The sequence below is a fragment of the Maniola jurtina genome, chromosome 12 (assembly GCF_905333055.1).
Source record: "Maniola jurtina chromosome 12, ilManJurt1.1, whole genome shotgun sequence".
Lineage (NCBI taxonomy): Eukaryota > Metazoa > Arthropoda > Insecta > Lepidoptera > Nymphalidae > Maniola > Maniola jurtina.
In genome coordinates this window covers 11,393,174-11,412,372 of record NC_060040.1, presented here as the reverse complement: position 1 = coordinate 11,412,372, position 19,199 = coordinate 11,393,174, and the positions used below count along the sequence as shown (strand labels likewise).

At 35.0% G+C, this 19,199-nt stretch overlaps 2 protein-coding genes across 3 annotated transcripts; both read left to right on the top strand.

Annotated features, from left to right (window-relative positions):
- Positions 1-9,799: 9,799 nt before the first annotated feature.
- On the top strand, positions 9,800-12,962 carry LOC123870353 (probable phospholipid hydroperoxide glutathione peroxidase). 2 transcript variants are annotated; one of them, XM_045913616.1, is made up of 4 exons: positions 9,800-9,965; positions 10,242-10,447; positions 11,040-11,203; positions 12,704-12,962. In XM_045913616.1, exons 1-4 carry the CDS (start codon positions 9,877-9,879, stop codon positions 12,845-12,847), a joined length of 603 nt encoding a protein of 200 aa, XP_045769572.1. In that variant the 5' UTR covers positions 9,800-9,876; the 3' UTR covers positions 12,848-12,962. The 2 variants fall into 2 exon arrangements, with proteins under 2 accessions (XP_045769572.1, XP_045769573.1); XM_045913617.1 differs by lacking the exon at positions 9,800-9,965 and adding an exon at positions 10,071-10,177.
- Positions 12,963-14,143: 1,181 nt separating this feature from the next.
- LOC123870350 (delta(14)-sterol reductase TM7SF2) lies at positions 14,144-18,478 on the top strand. The gene is made up of 4 exons (XM_045913609.1): positions 14,144-15,802; positions 16,055-16,478; positions 17,183-17,302; positions 18,171-18,478. The coding sequence occupies exons 1-4, from the start codon at positions 14,489-14,491 to the stop codon at positions 18,335-18,337; spliced, it is 2,025 nt and encodes a 674-aa protein (XP_045769565.1). The 5' UTR covers positions 14,144-14,488; the 3' UTR covers positions 18,338-18,478.
- The last annotated feature ends 721 nt before the right edge of the window (positions 18,479-19,199 follow it).

Below are 19,199 nucleotides of genomic sequence, written 5' to 3'. Positions count from 1 at the left end.
AATTAGTTAACTACTTACTTATTTACTTAAAACTACATTGTATACAACATTTACTTACCAAGCAAGTAGTGTTAGCAACACATATAAACAGTCGATAAGGATAACGAACAAACCAATCACTTTCGAATTTTGACGAAATAAAGATACAATTTTTTTTGTACGATACCTTACTACAATATCACTACCCCGCAACGAATAACTTTTTTTTTTCTCTCGTCTGGCTTTACACTGATTAGCCAATGTCAAGTTTGTAGTTATTTACAAGTTAGGAAAACTATATGTATAAGAATGGACTTCGTCTGTACCGGCGCCCACCGACATACACGCGGCGCCCCTTTAGAGTGCTTCCCAGTCAGTTCCTTGGTCAGTTCCACCACCAATAAACACTAGCAGAACACAAAAACCGGCCACTTCTAACAAAAAAACACTCCAAAAAGTCACAACACGCGCGCCAGCAAACGCCACCACAGACGAAGTCCACGAATAACTACTAGCCAAAACCAAAGACCTTACACTTAAGGTCTTTGGCCAAAACAAAGTTGAGTCACAGAGAAAAACAAACAAAACACTTTTTTAATCACAGAGTAATTACAAAACAAAGTGAACTTAGACCAATAACTTAGAGAAAGTGAAATAAACTAACAAATGGGCCAATTACGACAAACGAAAACTGTTTTGGATGCGTTCCGTTTCACGATTATTTTTGGTTTGCTGGGAAAAATTTGAATATTTTTATGAAGTCCTAAAAGTAACGTAAAGTAACATTTTGAGTCGTGTAACATGGAGGAAACATGAGGGGGTCAAAAGTAACGTAAAATGTTACAAAAGTAACATTCTGGCAACGCTGATAGATCTGTTTATGATTAGTAGCGAGTACTATACATACCGATAATATCGGATTATATATATGGAAAAAATCAATATCTATCTATAATAAACTTTCTTTGTATCATGGTCTTTCTATTTCACCCTCTTATGGCAATTTAACACTATACATTACACATCTCTTTCCCACAATATAATATAGATGTAAACGGTTGCGGCGAAACGTCACGATGACGTCATGACAGCCTAGTAATTTTAGGGATGAGCTTCGAAAATCGTAATGAATCGTAAATTAAATATAGTGTCGCACTTTATCGTAAAAATATCGGTTTTTCGGTTTTCATTTACCGATTTTCGGCAAATAACCGATTTATTCAACTTTTTTTGGTCAACAAAAATAAAACGAAATAAAATAATTTAAATAATTTATTAACGATTTAAAAATCTTATTAACTATTTTTGGTTCAATGACGTGATGGTGATAAATATTAGCACGCTTAAAAATTAAGATGGATGCGACGGGTCTGCCCGCGAAATTCAAATTTAATTTGGTTTTTCGCAATTTGTAAACTAATACGACAACGTAGGCTTATGGCATTCTATTTGCGACAATAACAGTATCATCCCCAACTATTTATTTAAAAATCTTCACTTGAAAGGGTCCAGTTTAAGAAATTAGCTCTAGTATCCACTATAACCCACAAATTAGTCGACGATACTAGAGCTAATTTCTTAAACTGGACCCTTTCAAGTAAAGGTTTTTATATAAACCTGTGAGGATGCTACTGCCATTGGAGCAATTAAAATGCCATAAGCCTAGGTTGTTGTATTAGTTTACAAATTGCGAAAAATCAAATTAAAATTGAATTTCGCGGGCAGACCCGTCTCATGCCCTTAAGGGCCGGCGCACACATGGCGGAGTGCGGCGGAGTTCAGCGCAGAGCATGCCCGCAAAGTTTTCTAATCGTGTGACACATTACGCGAATTTCTACCATAGAATGCGCGAGCACGCGCGGGACTGCGCAAGTATCCGCACGGATGCACAATTAAATTTAGATATTATTTCAATGAGGACAAAGTCGATAATACTTTTACTGTGAAAAATGCTCTGCGCTGCGCTCCCCCATATGTGCGCCGGCCCTTAAAGTACCTAAACTAAACCTTCGTAGGGTTCCAATGCACCACAACAAACTCAGCTGGGTATTTTTTTGTTATTGCCATCTCACAATCACACTTAAAACTAGTCAGAGCAATTTAATCATACTATTTTTTTATCATTATCTTTTAGAAAATAAAAACTTTAGATTTCAAGATACATCTCCAAAACGTTGTTTTGAGAGATTATTATAAACTGTATAACAATTAAATATCATAAAATGAATTGCTATAAGTGTAATAATTGTAGTTTTCTGACCAGCGTTTTATATTTAACACAATCGAACGTCTTGGACGAATTATACAAGACGCAAATGCCAAATTATCGTAGTCTTCATAAAGATATTATTCATTTAAACTTTAAAGTTACTGAGGTCAAGTCTGCCGTCCTAACAAAGAGTGCAATAAGTCGAGTTTTTGGGCAAATTGACTTAAGACCATATCCGTAATCACGAAAATGCTCTATATTTTCGCCTTAGACGTCTTTTTTGTATCTTCAGTAGTTTCGGTTCTGTTGGTTATCAAAACTGCAATATGTAATATTACGATTTGTAAGTAGCTAATCATAACCGCGAATATCTCGAAAGTAGTCGAAACCTAGTTATTGCTCTCTTTGTTAGGACGGCAGAAGTATCAACCGATTTAAGTAATAAAATTTACATTGTCAGGAAATACAATACAAAACCAGATAATGCAACAAGAATTTTGCATAACAACATGACTTATCTCATACTTATACTGATACTTATACATACTTACATAATGACATACTTTTGTGTCTTATGACACAAAAGTATGTCATTATTATTCAGTTACTAGCCGATGCCCGCGACTTCGCCCGCGTGGATTTAGGTTTTCCGAAATCCCGTGGGAACTCTTTGATTTTCCGGGATAAAAAGTAGCCTATGTGCTAATCCAGGATATTATCTATCTCCATTCCAAATTTCAGCCAAATCCGTCCAGTAGTATTTGCGTGAAGGAGTAACAAACATACACACACACACACACACACATACAAACTTTCGCCTTTATAATATTAGTGTGATGTAGTCATGTTTTCAACAATAATAATTGTACTTGATTCTAAAAATACCATTCAAGTGAGAGTCGGATTCGCACAGAAGGGTTCCGCACGATCGTACAAGAAATCTCAAACCAGTGTAATAAAACTGCAAATTAATGACGAATGTGATTTAGTTAAACTAATTATTTGATTGGGAAGTGGGAACACAAATCTTTAATTTTTTTGTGATGTAACCATAAGTTCACGGTTTTCAAATTTTTTCGTTCAATTGTGCTTTAAGACATTGCCACCAGCCAAATGTCATGATTCCTATTTTGATTCCCCCAAAATGGCAGACAAGGGGGGCAGACAGACAGACAATGAAGTGATCCTTTATAGGTTCCTGTTTTCCTTTTGAGGTATGAAACCCTCGACAAATGTAAATCTTTTCCATTAAACTAGGTACATTAACCAAAATATATTCTAGTAAAATGTATAAAACAAAAATTTTCAAAATCTATTTATGTGGATTTAGAAAATCATGATCAGTTTACAAATTCACAAAAAATTAAGTTTACTAAATCAGATATAGATGGCGCTGTTGCCAATATCTTGTATAATGATATGGAAACCTTCGTGGGTGAGTCCGACTCGCACTTGACCGGATTTTTTATACCTAAAGCCTGACCAACTAAATTCGTCATCATTCCAAAACGCTAAATGGTTGCAATTTTCCGGACAATGGGTTCTTAAAACCACTTTTAGAATGACCACAACCGTTTAAGCAATCGAATAAATTATTTATAAATAAAATTATCTCTGTAATGAAAATGCCATCATCGATGTTTACAGGTATCGTACAATAATCGTCAATTGTTAAAATGTCCATGTATGTCTTCATCCGCATTGACACAGTGAGGGGCACCTCTCTGCTAAAGACTCTTACAGCAAAAGCTTCTCTTAAAGCTTGACCTGAAAGGTAAAATGAATTATCAATGAATTACACAAATTCGAGCAAATTGTTAGTTATAATATTATGAGACATAAATCACAACATTTCATGATAATCTTTGACTTTGATTAGATATGTGATGTAACCACAAATTCATGGTTTCGGATTTTTCCCTTTATTAATTATTGTGCTATTAGGACATTGCTAGCTACCAAATGTCATGGATTATATACGGGAAGTATCTCAAGAGCTTTGATTCCCTTGTCTTGATAGAGACACAGATAGACAGACAGAAAACGAAGTATAAGGATTCCTTTTTTCTTTGGAGATACGGAACCCTAAAAATAAAAGACCTAAATGAATTAAAATAAATGCTAATACATAATTCAAAAAATTTTTGGGCTGGACCTTAAAAATAGTGCCACTGGTGCCGCTATTTTATGCACCAATTGGTCAAACCAATAATTAGTGGGACAAATTGAACTTTAAAATGTTATACAATCTACTTTGTCCTACTTGGAGGGGCAATGTGTAATAAGCCAAAATAAAAATCGGTCAAGTGTGAGTTGGACTCGCACACAAAAGGTTCCGTACCATCGCACAAGATATAACACTATTTAGCACGCTGAAAAACAGACATACAGACAAACGGATGGACAGGTGGACGTGTAAGCGGACGGACAGCGGAGGCTTAGTAATAGAGTCTCATTGGCACCCTTCACGTACGGAACCCTAAAAATTGATACGAGTCGTTGCAATGCTAAATACTTTTGGGTGCTCACACCTGTTTCTTCATAAAATGTTTGTAAAACTTCAGTTTGGTATGGTAAGATGTCTTTACTTGCCTTCATATTATCGACAGAATTTGGTTTCAAATGTCTATCTGTTAGTCGAGTATTCCTTACAGTGCCACCAATCCCACCTACCGCATATATTTTTTCAATGATCTGACACCCAAATAGCACGGCGATTACCGATGATTAGGTCCTTTTTCTGAAATTGTTTAAATGACATTTTAGTAGATGTGGAACATCACATATATTATGATATACTTTTTTGCCATTCATAATATAATAATAAACATTCAACCCATCTTTGCCACTGCGAAGGAGATTGGTAAACTTTTTTTTAGAAAAAGTGCTATTATGCCATAAATGATCTTCTTAACGACTTAAATATAATATAAATAAAAATATGGGTCTCCCTGCTAGGGCCCGCTGCACAGACCAAATTGCAACACCCAAAACTGGGTATCTATAATACTACCATAGTATTTTGTTCCAAACTAGAGGATGCCCGCGACTTCGTCCGCGTGGATTTAGGTTTTTAAAGATCCCGTGGGAACTGGTTGATTTTCCAGGATAAAAAGTTGCCTATGTCAATTACAGGGACGCAAGCTACCTTGGTACCAAATTTCATACAAATCGTAAAGCGGATAGGTTTTTAAGAATCTCGTGGGAACTCTTTGATTTTCCGGGATAAAAAGTAGCCTGTGTCCGTCCCCGGGATATAAGCTAACCCTATACCAAATTTCGTCAGAATCGGTTAAACTGTTGGGCGGTGAAAAAGAAGCAGGCAGGCAGACAGACAGACAGACAGACAGACAGACAGAATCGTAAAGCGGATAGGTTTTTAAGAATCCCGTGGGAACTCTTTGATTTTCCGGGATAAAAAGTAGCCTGTGTCCGTCCCCGGGATATAAGCTAACCCTATACCAAATTTCGTCAGAATCGGTTAAACTGTTAGGCTGTGAAAAAGTAGCAGGCAGGCAGACAGACAGACAGACAGACAGACAGACAGACAGACAGACAGAATCGTAAAGCGGATAGGTTTTTAAGAATCCCGTGGGAACTCTTTGATTTTCCGGGATAAAAAGTAGCCTGTGTCCGTCCCCGGGATATAAGCTAACCCTATACCAAATTTCGTCAGAATCGGTTAAACTGTTGGGCGGTGAAAAAGTAGCAGACAGACAGACAGACAGACAGATAGACAGACAGACAGACACACTTTCGCAATCATAATATTAGTATGGATGTTAGATTTAAGGAAAGTATTTATGGAATTGCTATAAAAACAAATAAATAAAAAATATCTTCATGTGCATCTGACATCTGAAACTGCTGAACCGATTTTTAAAATTCTTAGACCAGTAGAAAGCTGAGCAATTCATGAGTGACATAGGCTATATTTTATTTTCAAAAAGTTAGAGATCTTTACTAAAATTGTAATTAGCTACCTGTGCATGTCACTTTTTCATAGCTTAACAATGAAACCAATTTAGATGTATATCAGAAAGATAGCTTGCATCCTGAAGATGGATACCATACTATTTATACTGGAAAATTAAATAAAGTCTAAATAAAGCCATTATTGTTTTACTACAGACAAAATGACGGGTGTAAGCTTGTATAGTGAATGTAAAATAAGTAGTACAGATTCTTAATATGAGGTGTATGACAATAGTCTGCACATTGTATAAAAACAGAAATCAGCCAAGTTTGTGTATTTAATCCTTAGTCTATGACATTCAATTCCATCAGCCTGTATGCGTTCACTGCTGGACATAGGCCTTTCCAAGAGTGGGCCACCAAACACGGTTCTCCACCTTCCGTGTGGACTATACAAATTTCAAACCCCTATTTTACCCCCTTATGGGTTGAATTTTCAAAAATCCCTTCTTAGCTACGTCTACCATAATGACTATTTGCATACCAAATTTCAGCCCCATCCGTCAAGTAGTTTGAGCTGTGCATTGGTAAGTCAGTCAGTCAGTGATTTTTATATGTATAGATATATGGTATGATATTTAATAAACCACTGTTTTACTTGCCTCAATTTGTTCATAGGAATGCAGGTATAGTTCCAACATGTTTCTTTATCAGTTTTGTTGCTTCTCACACAGCACCTCAGGTGCAGGATTTCACTGTGTTCCCAGTGTAAACACAAATTCAGATGATCAACTCCTTATTCTGGAAAGTTAAGGCAGAAACATAAAGTAAATGGTAAATTATATTATCATTCATTAATAGAGTAAAATTTCTTTTTTTAGCTCAACAAAAGAACCAGTTTTGGAGAAATCCCACAGAGAAACAGCTTGCATCTGGAGACAAAGATAGGCATTTTAAGAGCCATGCTTTTTATCCTAGAAAATTAAAGAGTATCCATCTCATAGATAGGAATTTTGAAAAACCGAAACAAAGTCATGAGTATCAAAGTGTTTATTTTATAGGAAGCTTTGAAATGTATTAAAGAGTTCACACTTCACAATGAACAACATAATGAACATTTTTAGCCACTCATCAGTGAGAATATCCCTGTTTATTTGGTATAATGGATATATTTGGATTTGGCATGTTTAATGAAGAAATTCATCTGAAATTAATCCATACCAATATTATGAACGTGAAAGTGTAACTGTAACTTTTCACAGCCTATCCATTTAACCAATTTTGACGAAATTTTGTGGTGATAGCTTGCATCTCGGAGATGGATGCAGGCTATTTCTTGTTCCATGAAATGAAAGAGTTCTTAAAAATCTAATTCCACGTGGATGAAGTCACAGGCATCATCTATTTGGCACTGAAATAGCTTGCATCCTGGAGGAGACATAGGATACTAATTTTCATCCCAGAAAATGAAAGAGTTCCCATGGGATTTAAAAAATCTAAGTCACGCGAACAAAGTCGCGGGCATCATCTAGTAATACTTACTCTGTGATGACAAAACTATGCTTTGCACCTCCGTAATTGCAGTCTTATATAGTTATGATACTGCATGCATGTATGAGAGTCCCTTTAGCCTTTTCCATCCAGTCGTTCTCGTCCAGCCACTCTCCTGAGGTAGTTTTTCCAGCAGCTTGCACTTGGAGGTTGTTTTACATGCCCTCATCGCCTTCACAGTAAGAACACCCCCAGAAGTCCCCAGAACCCCCAGAAGATGTTTGGTGCATCTTCGGCATTCGCTAGATGTGGGCCACCTTTCCTTTGATCTTCGTGAAAACGCAAAATGCAAGTCCAAACCAAGGAATACATTTCTCAATCGCGGTTATGGTTATTAGCGCTCACTGATTCTTTATACGAGTGTATACAAAACAAGTATACTCAATTTAAGAAAAAAAGACGATAAATTTCTAAGAAAAACATATGAAACAGTGATTTAAATTGGCTAAAAAGTTTTCGTATTTTATTGATTTCTACGTTACGCCATTTTTACAGTGTTGTCGACATTTGATTTTATTTCCCCCAAATTCAGATTTTTAATCGTACCTATTGAAATGAGAAATCCAATGAACGACATTGAACATTTTTATATTTTGTATGTTACTGCTACTCTGTTTTATATTACTTTATTCAAAAAATGGTTATCATGTTATATCACTGTAATTTCAAACCTAAATATATTATTTTACTTAAATTTGCTCTATGATTCTTAAAAACCTTTAATTTTGGCAACATGAAATTTAAAGTTAAATCCAATAAAATATTATACTTTTTTCTATAAAAATCTAAGCTCGTTTTTCTTCCACCTTTAGGGTAAAACCCTTAGCTGGTCACACTCCTCGTGCGACCATTCCATATAACTATAATACATATAGTAATAAAAAATTTCAAACGTGTGCGTAAAATATAGCTGTGGTAGTGAAGCGAGAAGCTTAATGTCTACCCATACTAATTATGTGAGATAGAAGACATGTACTTGCAATGTACCTAAGCATATTTGAAATACCATAGGATAGCCGGCCCTGCAGACCAGAGGCAAATTGTCAGTGTTGTCAGTTGTGTGAGTTGTCAGTTTTGTCTTGACTTTAGCAGTGTTTCTATTTACAGTTTTAGTTTTACCCTAGTTTCTGTAAAGATTTGCCGTAAATTGCCCTAACTCATTTCAAATGCTCTGATTTATTAATTATATTACATAACAATGATATAACACGTTAAATATTATTTAACACCATCATTTTACGTTTTTGAATACCATTTTATGATTGTAAATCTTTAGTTAATGACTACAAAAGTGATTGCACATTATTTTCTTCCATTTTTAAATTGTTTATTTACCGGCAACTCTGACCTTAGTCATCTCTGACAATACGAGTGCGAGCTCGCGCAAGTATTGTTTCGCACGCTTTATTGAGTATGGATGTAGCACTCACATTAATGCAGATGGTGAACGCGAGGTGCGGCGTTGTACATAGGCTGCACTGCGTCGCATGCTCCACTGATGTCTAAAAAATGCTATTGCGACGCCTCTTGTGATTAAGTTCAAGAACGACTATTTGGTTAGCGTGGATTCCCGTATGTAAAAAGTACTCTGCCGTGGATTATAACAACTCTTATAATAAGAATTATTAATTCCTAGCTATTAAGTAATTAGTTACGGCTTGACGTAGAATGAAAAACTGTTTCGTTATATACCTACCGTTGTATACAGTGTGAGAGTACGAAAATTAAGATTACCACCTGAAGTTCGATCTTTCCTGAAATTACTCAAAATCCTTGTCAAAGTGTTAAAGTTATACCTAACTAAGTATTAGTTTTTTGGCCCTAAAATAAGGCGAAATCCCTAAAAGTGGCAACACCTTCTCATTTAGAATTTGACAGTGACAGTTGCAGTGGTTCTAGCATGGTTCTAGTGCGGTCTACAAGCTATCAAAATGTAGTTTCTGCTTCTGTATAATTTGCTTTACAACAAATGTATAATTTTGTATTTTGTCGTACTTTCCTTTTTTTCATTAGTAATAAATAGAGCGAAAAATATGTACAGTATTGATTTCACGTTGTAAAATTGTTCAGAAGAATATTTAGTGTGAAACAAGAAACAAGTTATTTTACCAAGTACCCAGCAGTCATTGGCGCTTGGCACTAGTCTTCTAGTCTTTGTGAATGCACCCGTGAAACGACAAGTTTTTACTTTTTTTTTTACCGTTTTATCAATAACAAGTATCATGACACTCGGATTTAAAGCGATTTCTAGACTAGTCGTGCCCACTTTTGGAAATTTATTTTGTTTGACTCGAGCACAGCTAAGTACCATGTATGTATTTATCGTAATTTTCACTAAGTACATAAACAATATAAAAAATTTCAATATAATTACATAACTACCCGGCAACCGGCTAGTTTGTCAATTTAATTTTATTGATGTCATGTCATTCAATATAATCATCATAATCGTCGCATTTCACAATGTTTTTGCGAAATAATGTTTTCGATTTTATCTTTTTCTTGTCGAAGCTGTGATAATAAGTAAGTATCACAATCACAACTATCTATAGTAGAGCCAATATAAACATTTAAATAATGATTACAGCAAAATGGCAGATAATAATCCCGACTACAAAAGTGCGACAAGTATTCATGAGTTTACAGTGAAAAACATAAAAGGTGAAGATGTTAAACTCGATGTGTACAAAGGTCATGTATGCATCATAGTTAACGTCGCTTCGCAGTGCGGCTTGACTGCGAATAACTACAAACAACTGAATGAGATGTATGACCACTATGGTGAAAGCAAAGGTAAATTTTAGATTTAATTCTACCTAAATACTGCTTTTTCGAAGCATTTTTGCTCTCACATTCTGAGACTGCTAGTAGAAATCTCCTAAAGAGATAAATTGTCCTTGAGCATGTCCTTTCAATGTTTGTGTTAAGTTTTTGGTACAAAATGAATCAATTAAAATAATAAGTAATGAGCATGGTTGCGACAACTGGCGCATTAGTGAGCACTGAGGTCTTATAAATGGGAGGTCCCAAGTTAAATTTTTGGCAGCATATAGAAAAACTACCATACCTTTTTTTCCCTGTTAGACGGCATCTTCACTTACCATTTGATGAGACAGCGAAAATCTTATAGGAACCCTTTATTTATCCTGAATGCCTGCCTGGAAAAGTCTTCTAAATTGTCAGTTCAGCCATTTCACAGATTATTCAAGACAGATTAACAGTTTAGTTCAAAAAACAATCTAATCTAAATTGTGAGCCATATTATAAATCTGAAAGTGTCTGTCTGTTACCTTTTTATTATTTTCCAGTCAAATAAGTATTTATTTTAAGTCCATTTATAAATAACATTTTGTTCTAAATAACATATACAATTATATTGTTATAGGTCTTCGCATCTTGGCTTTCCCATGCAATCAGTTTGCTGGTCAAGAACCAGGCAACTCTGAAGACATAGTATGTTTTGCAAGAGACCGCAAAGTCAAATTTGATCTGTTTGAGAAGATTGATGTCAATGGTGATTCTGCGCATCCACTGTGGAAGTTTTTAAAGGTACATAATTACCTTTATATATTTTAGGTTTATGTTTATCCACAGTAAAGGAGAATAATCATTTTTAAATTTCTCAACTCATCTATATTAATATTATAAAGAGGTAAAGTTTGTAAGTTTGTTTGTAGGAAGTAATCTTTGGAACTACTAAACCAATTTTTAACATTCTTTCTCAGTAGAAAGCTACTTTATTCCTGAGTGACAGGCTGCACTTTATTTTCAAAAAAATTATTGATCCCTATGGAAATCCTAATAAGCTGCCCATGCTAGTTGAAAATGTAACTGCTCAAGTGTGTATGTGTGTGTGTGTATATGATAGAATTCCATAGCCATACTCGTTGCTAGTCACAAATATAAGAGAAAGGAGTCAGAAAGAGTGAGACAAAGGGTCATTACGACGATACCATAATCCACTCATCGCCGGTGTGCTACTGAGAATGAGGGGCTTGGCCAATAATCTACCATGCTGGCCAAGTGCAAAATGGCAGGCTTCACAAATCTTTGAGAACACTATGCGGAGTACTATTCCTCATGATGTTTTTCTTCAGTCTTGAAGCAAGATGTGACATATAATTGCTTAAAATGCAGATGAAAAAGTGCTGACGTACTTAACCACTTGGCTATCGCCGCTCTCATTACCGCTAGGATACCAAAGCCAGCACTGTTAAAATGTGTATACTTATTATAGATGGTACTCAATCTCCTCCAAATAAAATAGGCACAGTACATATTTACAAAAAGAAAAGAAAATGCTCATCGTTTTCTGCTGGTCACATTGGGAAGGGTCACTTTGTTAAAAATTTACTTTACAGACAAAAATATAACATAATACAATTATCTCCACATTTAAAATTCATTTAATCTATGTAAACCAGCAGTTATGAATTAAATATTCAGTGAAAAATAATAATTGGTGTTGTTATGTTATTGATCTGTTTTATAACCTTGACTTGACTTGTATGTTTTTATTTGTTGCGTAGCTTAGTAACAGAAATTATCGTAGTTTATTAAAAATGTACCTTGTATAACTGTGACCATATTGTCTGTTCCAACAACAAATTGTTATACATATACGTATTTGTTTGTCGAAATAGCTTAGACTAGGATTCATAGTCAAGATAGGGGATTCTTTAGGGGACCATTCAGTCAACATGTGTCATATTCAATTTTAATGCATTGTATAAAGGTTGAATATTATGACTCATAATGTCTGAATGGTCCCCTACAGAATCCCCTATCTTGAATATGAACTCCAGTGTAACATTTGGTGTAACATCATACACAATACACACAGATACATAGATACACACGTCAAACTTATAAACACCCCTCTTTTTGGGTTGGGGGTTAAAAAGGTTACTATGAAAAATTATTAACCTTCAAAATATTTAAAAATCGTAAAGTGTCTAACAAAAAAATAAATACTTGATGTATCTTGATGAATACATTTGGAGTACATACTTACATACATTAAAATACAAAATTATTATTTATTTCCAGCACAAGCAAGGAGGTACTCTGGGAAGTTTCATCAAATGGAATTTCACAAAATTCATCATTGACAAGAATGGTATCCCTGTTGAGCGACATGGTCCTAAAACTGATCCCTTGGATTTGGTGAACTCACTTGAGAAATATTGGTGAAGATATTTTACTACAGATGTCAAATCATAAATATTCCTATCACAAGTAATTAATAATTGTTATTTCTTTTGAGTATGTAGTTTTGTATTGAATTATTGGTAATGGTATTTGTTTTGATATTATGTTAATAATTATACTTATTAGATTTTTTCCATGGATTTGGATCATAAGATATAAAAATAAATTAAGTGATATTGTACACATTACTGCCATACATTTAACTTGTCACCATATGAAACTTAAGAACAGTAGGTATGTTATGGGCTCACACCAAAATAATTGATTTATGTCTTAAAGCCACCTAAAATTTTGCACACCAGTATAATATTATGATGCTAGAATGTGTACTGAGGATTTATATACTTTAAGATATTCATCGTATACCCACTTTCCTGTAAGTAAAATAATATAGTTTATTCATTTTAGTATGTGGTTGATTTTTTTATCATACATTAAAATTACTAATGAGATGTCTACAAAACCGTGTCATAATGAACTCTTAATATAGTTATAACTTTATTGTTTTAGCGTTTAAGCTGTCGTAAATGTGATATAATAATATGTAAAAATGACAACTCCATTTAAACTCGCATTTTTCCTTTCTTCATGGTTCATGGGCCTGTTCACTTGACCATGACTGACCATGACTGTGAGTCATGTTAGTATGAAGTATATTTCTATAATTTATTGTTTTATGTAAAAAATATATTTTGGATATTACGAACTGCTCTTGCTGTTTTATTTTAAACATTTTATTACACCCTAGATGATGTTCGTGACGTCGTCCGTGTGTTTTTAGGTTTTTCAAAAATCCCTGATTTAGGTTTTAAAAAATCCCTTGGTAACTCTGATTTTCTTGCATATAAAGTTGCCTATGTAAATTTCCGGGACGCGAGCTACCTCTGTCCCCTATAAATCGGTTAAGCGGATGGGTATTTTAGATTCCTGTATGTACCTTGATTAATCTTATAATATGAAGAGGGCTCATGAATTGGAAAAGGCTTAAGCGGAAGTTTCTTTTATAAGCCCTAGCTAGTGAGCTACACCATCAATAGAATTCTTAAGTACCGTTGTTCCGTTTCGGTGACTGAAGCAGCAATTTTACTATATTTACCCCCTTTGACCAATAAACACCAATAAGTGGAATTTAGCACTGGCAAATGGCAACACTTATCATTTTGCCAACATAATAAATTCATAAATTATCCCTGATGCCTGATGCAAAGTAAACAATACAGTAGACTTCCCGTTTTATCGACACGAGTGAAAAGGAGACAAATGATATAACTTTCCGTGTCCGTTACGAAATACCGCCAAGAATTTTTAACCAATCAGACTTCTTTTTTCAAATTTATTCGAGCGTCGTTGACGCTTCGCGTGACGGCGTAGCTTTTCCGGCTTGATGTTGAATTGAATGTTGTTTTGTTGTCAAATATTTACAATTTGCAGACGAATTTGAAATTTAGAAATATACCTAATCATAGTTCGTGCTTTGTGCTGAATAAAATAATCTATTATTGTATTAATTAAATGCTTTTGTATCTAATGAGTTTTTTGTTTAGTGCAATATCTTCGCGTGTGGTGATGAGATAATTATAGCAATTAATATTATAAGCAGTCATCTGCTTGTGTGTAGTAATCATGATGTCTACAAGAAGTGGTCGGACTCGTCAGAGTATAGTTGAAGCGAGTCCTCCGCGCACTCGAAAAGGAGTATCCCCAACTCGGTCTCCCGCCAGAAACCGAAAGAGTTCGCCTTTGGAACGATCGTCTCAAAAGTCGCCCTCCCGCAAATCGCCCAGTAGGAAGCCTGCGCCGAAATATCCTGCGCGTAAGTCGCCGTCCAGGGCCGTTAAGGAAACGAAAGAGGTAAAACAGGAAACTATTAAATCACCATCAAAACGACCTGCTATTAAAAAAGACGTCGAAGTTAAATTAGAGGATGTATCAAGATCAACTAAGATTGAGCTTTTGCGTAGCACTCGAACGCGACGTATCGATTATTCTGTCGCAGATTTTCCAACAAGTTTGCCTGAAACAGATTTACCAAAAACTGACTTAACATCGAGGGAAGGACTCAACGGTATTGAGGAATTAGAGCCCAGAGAATCACTTGATGATATATTTTCGATCAGTTTAAGGAATAGAAGAACTATAGAAGAAACTCCTCCCCGTAGGTCTAGCAGGTTGAAGGATGTAGTTGATAGTTTTCCAGATATAAGACGTAGCTTTAGTAAGTCACTCAGTAAGTCGGTAAGTAAGTCTATAAGCCACTCGATTGGTGGCTACTCTGAAGAAGAAGATGTGACAGAAAAGTCCAAATCACAATCTGTCAGTAGAAAGCTGGCAACTCCATTACCAAGTTCAACATTATCACCATTGAGCAATAGGTTTGAATTTGCTGGTAGAATAGGTGTTACAGCTTTATATTTATTGATACCATTGACAGTAGTTTTTATACTAATATCTTGCTCAAAAGCATGCTCATACAAAACACTCAAAGAACTAATAACATACAAGAATATATCACTTTGGTTTAATACTCAAGCAACCATACTCGTCATCAGTAATATGCTTTTACAAACAATCTTTCTGTCCATACCTGTGATGGGTACTAGAGAGGTTGATGACCGAGGAAAGAAATATTATTTTAATGCATTTTTCTCAAGTTTCTGTACAATAAATCTATTATTTGGATTGGATTACTATGGGATACTGAACAATCATACTTTACTGAACTCTTACTTGCAAATGGCGACAATTTCTTACATAATAGCAGTAATTCTGGCTCTGGCAATGTTCTTGAAGAGCCATAAAGTCGATGAGAATGATTTGAATCTATATGGTAACTCAGGATATGCATTGTATGATTTCTTTATTGGACGAGAGATCCATGTGGTTCTTCTGAACATAAATGTAAAGCTTTGGCTCGCAAGAGTATCTAATATCAGCACTGTAAGTATTAAAATTAACATTAAATTAATATACAGATTCTGTTGTCTTTCTCTAAAATAAATTTAGAGTATCTGCATATTTTTAATAATGCTAAAAAAGGATGGAACATGAATTTTGTATATAAAGACTAAATTTTATTTCTCAGTAAAGTCATTTGGTATTTAAAAATTAGTCTTTAGTTTGCTAATTAGTTAGTGTCTTAATATTTTATGTGGCCTTAACCCTAATGCTTTTATCTTTTACCTATTTCAGCTAATTTTCTCAATATTAATCTTCAAACAAGGCTTTAATTTCCAAGAGAAACAAATCAATAATAATCTTTCATTGGAGGAGCTTAAAAATATTCTAAGTAATGTACACTTCAAACCAACCATACTAGTGTACTCTATGATGCAAATAGTTTATGCATTATATTTCATTATGAGAGAGAGAAAAGTTGTATCAACGTTTTATTGGAACTCTGAAGGATTAGGGTATCTACAGATTGTCTCAAGTTCACTATACCCTTTTTACTTCACGACTATATCTAAATATGTGGCAGATACTGATTTACAACTGACGACTAATGTTCTGATAGCAGCTTCCACACTCTTCCTGCTGGGTTTTCTTATAATGCTTATCAGTAACAACATTAAATACGAATTCAGGAAAAATCCACTGCAGCCCAGCCTAATGCGTAAGTAGCAACTAAATTTTAACATTATTATTTAATATTTTCCTGTTTAAAGTTATATCCCTATTAGATTGCAGTTAATTGTTGAATTTATCATAATGTGTGACCTATATTAGTAACTATTGTTATACATAGTCTATTATCATTCTCATTGAATTCTTTTTTATATTGATAGTTGCTACTGACAATAGTAGTACCTAGTAGTACCTATTTAATCTTATAGCATTGTGTATACCTATAACAAATGGTAAACCAGTATGTAATGCTTATCTGTGACTTATTTTCACACTGTTCAAAATGGACTATTATTCTTAATTATTATTATTAATGGACTGATAAATGATAGTCCACCTATTTTACAGTAACACTATGTGTTGTAATGGCAACACTTATGTTACATAGGTAAAATGGCATAAAATACTAATTGTGCATTTAGCAAGTCCATTAAAACAACTCTAACTCTTACTCATGCATTATTGTATAATGACCTACTTAAGTCACACGTAACGTAATTTGCGTTTGAATTTTTCGTCTTACCCCTAGGCGCAACGCACACCGCGAGAGCTGAGGTGCAGTGGCTTATTTGATAATAACTCAAATCAGTCATTTTAGTATAAAGATTGTGTTCAACATAATTAGTCACACTACCTGTTTAATTAATTAATTTATGCTATTTGTGATCTCAGTCATTTTGGTTTTTTTTTCAGACTTAAATTCGATGCCAACATTTCATGGCAAAAAGCTTCTGCTCTCTAGTCTATGGGGTGTGGTGCGCCATCCCAACTATGCGGGTGACATGTTGATACACGCAGCTTTAGCTATACCAGGTAATTGTTAGATTTAAATCATAATTAAAAGGGGCCCAGGAATATAAATCTTGTTTATTGGAATTTTTTTGTTATGTGTATGCACTATGCAGCCACCCAGTGAAGTCATTCTGAAGTCTAAACTACATCTACTAGTGATGCTCCCTAAACTAATGGTGATTTATGAATTCGGACTTACCTACTCTAGTATGTCGCGTCGCATCAATGTTAACGCTGTCTATATTTAAACCTAATTTTTAAAGTGTTGACAACTGGTCCTGGCAAAGCTCACTTAAAAATCTTTATACTTAGGGCTAATTTTTCAATCATCAAATAACTTTTATCTGAGGAAAGGTTTTGAAATTTTTTCTATAGGAAATCTGTCCAAATGTCAAATTTATTCCTTAGATAAAAGTTATTTGACTATTGAAAAATCGACCCTTAGTAGATTAAATGTCATATTTGTGAAATCCAGTAACCATCCATCAATATTTCTGTGTGGTTCGTCTTAAATTCGCGAAAACAATGCGCTGTCAGGCCTCAAGCGCTAATCTAATCTTAACTAACTTGTACTATCCCATGACTGGGACTCTGAATTTCTACAACTCTATTCTCTAGTAGTAGTAGCAGTCTCTAGCAGTAAATAATTTATTTATGCTTGGCCATATCATAAGTGGCCATGCTTTTACTTGGGCGTATCATGAAATGGCAGTACATTTAGTTGTTATATCGATTAACGTTTTTTTTATCATTGATCAGGGCAAGGCACATGATGTGGACAATAGATAGTGTAATGTTATATTTTCACCATATTATACCACCATTTTATGAAATGGTCGACTGCTTTATGATATGCTCTGGTACAAATACTTTCCTTTTTCTCCACCAGGGATATACTCACGTCAACTGATAGCTGCGGCACCGGCTTTGATAACAATACTAATGTTGCTGCATCGCTGCTGGCGCGACCACGCGCGCTGCCGCCGGCGCTACGGCGCCGCCTGGCTGCGCTATTGCAAGCGAGTGCCAAGTGTCCTTATACCCAAAGTATTGTAAGGCGTACCGTGCAACGCACGCCGGTAGAGCGGAGTGGAGCTGAGGTGTGGTCTGTATGCTGGCGATGACTACGGTGCCGCCTCGCTGCGGTATAGTCCGTACTAAATGACTTCTCACGCGCCATTTTAACTCTCATATCAACTGTCATGTCCAAAGTACGGTTCACCTTTAAAATAAGGACTAAAATTGCACCTTTGACGTCATATTGGACACAAAGTTAATATGGCGCGTGAGAACTCATTTTTTACGCAAGCGAGTGCCAAGTGTCCTTATACCCAAAGCATTGTAAGCTGCAACGCACATGGATCTGAGGCGTGGGGTCTTTCATGATTTAGTGCAGGGGTCTCCAGATTAAACCCGCCCGCCAACACCAGCCCGCAGGCACAAACAAACTAGCTATTTGCGAAAGAAACGAAAGATTGAAATGATTGTATTGTATAACGACACAATCATTTTTTGTGAACATATTTCTAAAAATGATTGTATTGTTTGATAAACAATACAGTCATTTTTAAGAAGAAGAAACATTTGTAGGAAGAGCTCTACATCGACGTAGGCGGGACCACGCCAGTTGCAGGGTAATCTACTGCATACTTCAGTTAAAAAAGAGGTTGCGTGGTTAAAATTTTAATTAATACTAAAAATATACTGTTAAGGTACCTAGGCGCGCATTACACTTAGCTGACTTTATCATAGTTTTCGAAAACGAAATTTACGGTACGTATGTAAGTGTAATCCGCTGTGACCTACCTAATACTTTATTAAACTAATGAAATCTCTACAAAATTTAATACTTGAACTACATATTTACACTTTTAAAGTCAGGTATTTTTATGTTTAAAAATAATGTATTTTTACTAGT

Excerpts from the sequence above, each read along its gene's own strand:
- LOC123870353 (XM_045913616.1), top strand. The coding sequence starts at position 9,877 with ATGACACTCGGATTTAAAGCGATTTCTAGACTAGTCGTGCCCACTTTT. Across the intron at positions 10,448-11,039 it reads CCACTATGGTGAAAGCAAAG|GTCTTCGCATCTTGGCTTTC; the intron begins GTAAATTTTAGA and ends ATATTGTTATAG. Across the intron at positions 11,204-12,703 it reads CACTGTGGAAGTTTTTAAAG|CACAAGCAAGGAGGTACTCT; the intron begins GTACATAATTAC and ends ATTTATTTCCAG.
- LOC123870350 (XM_045913609.1), top strand. The coding sequence starts at position 14,489 with ATGATGTCTACAAGAAGTGGTCGGACTCGTCAGAGTATAGTTGAAGCG. Across the intron at positions 15,803-16,054 it reads GAGTATCTAATATCAGCACT|CTAATTTTCTCAATATTAAT; the intron begins GTAAGTATTAAA and ends TACCTATTTCAG. Across the intron at positions 16,479-17,182 it reads ACTGCAGCCCAGCCTAATGC|ACTTAAATTCGATGCCAACA; the intron begins GTAAGTAGCAAC and ends TTTTTTTTTCAG.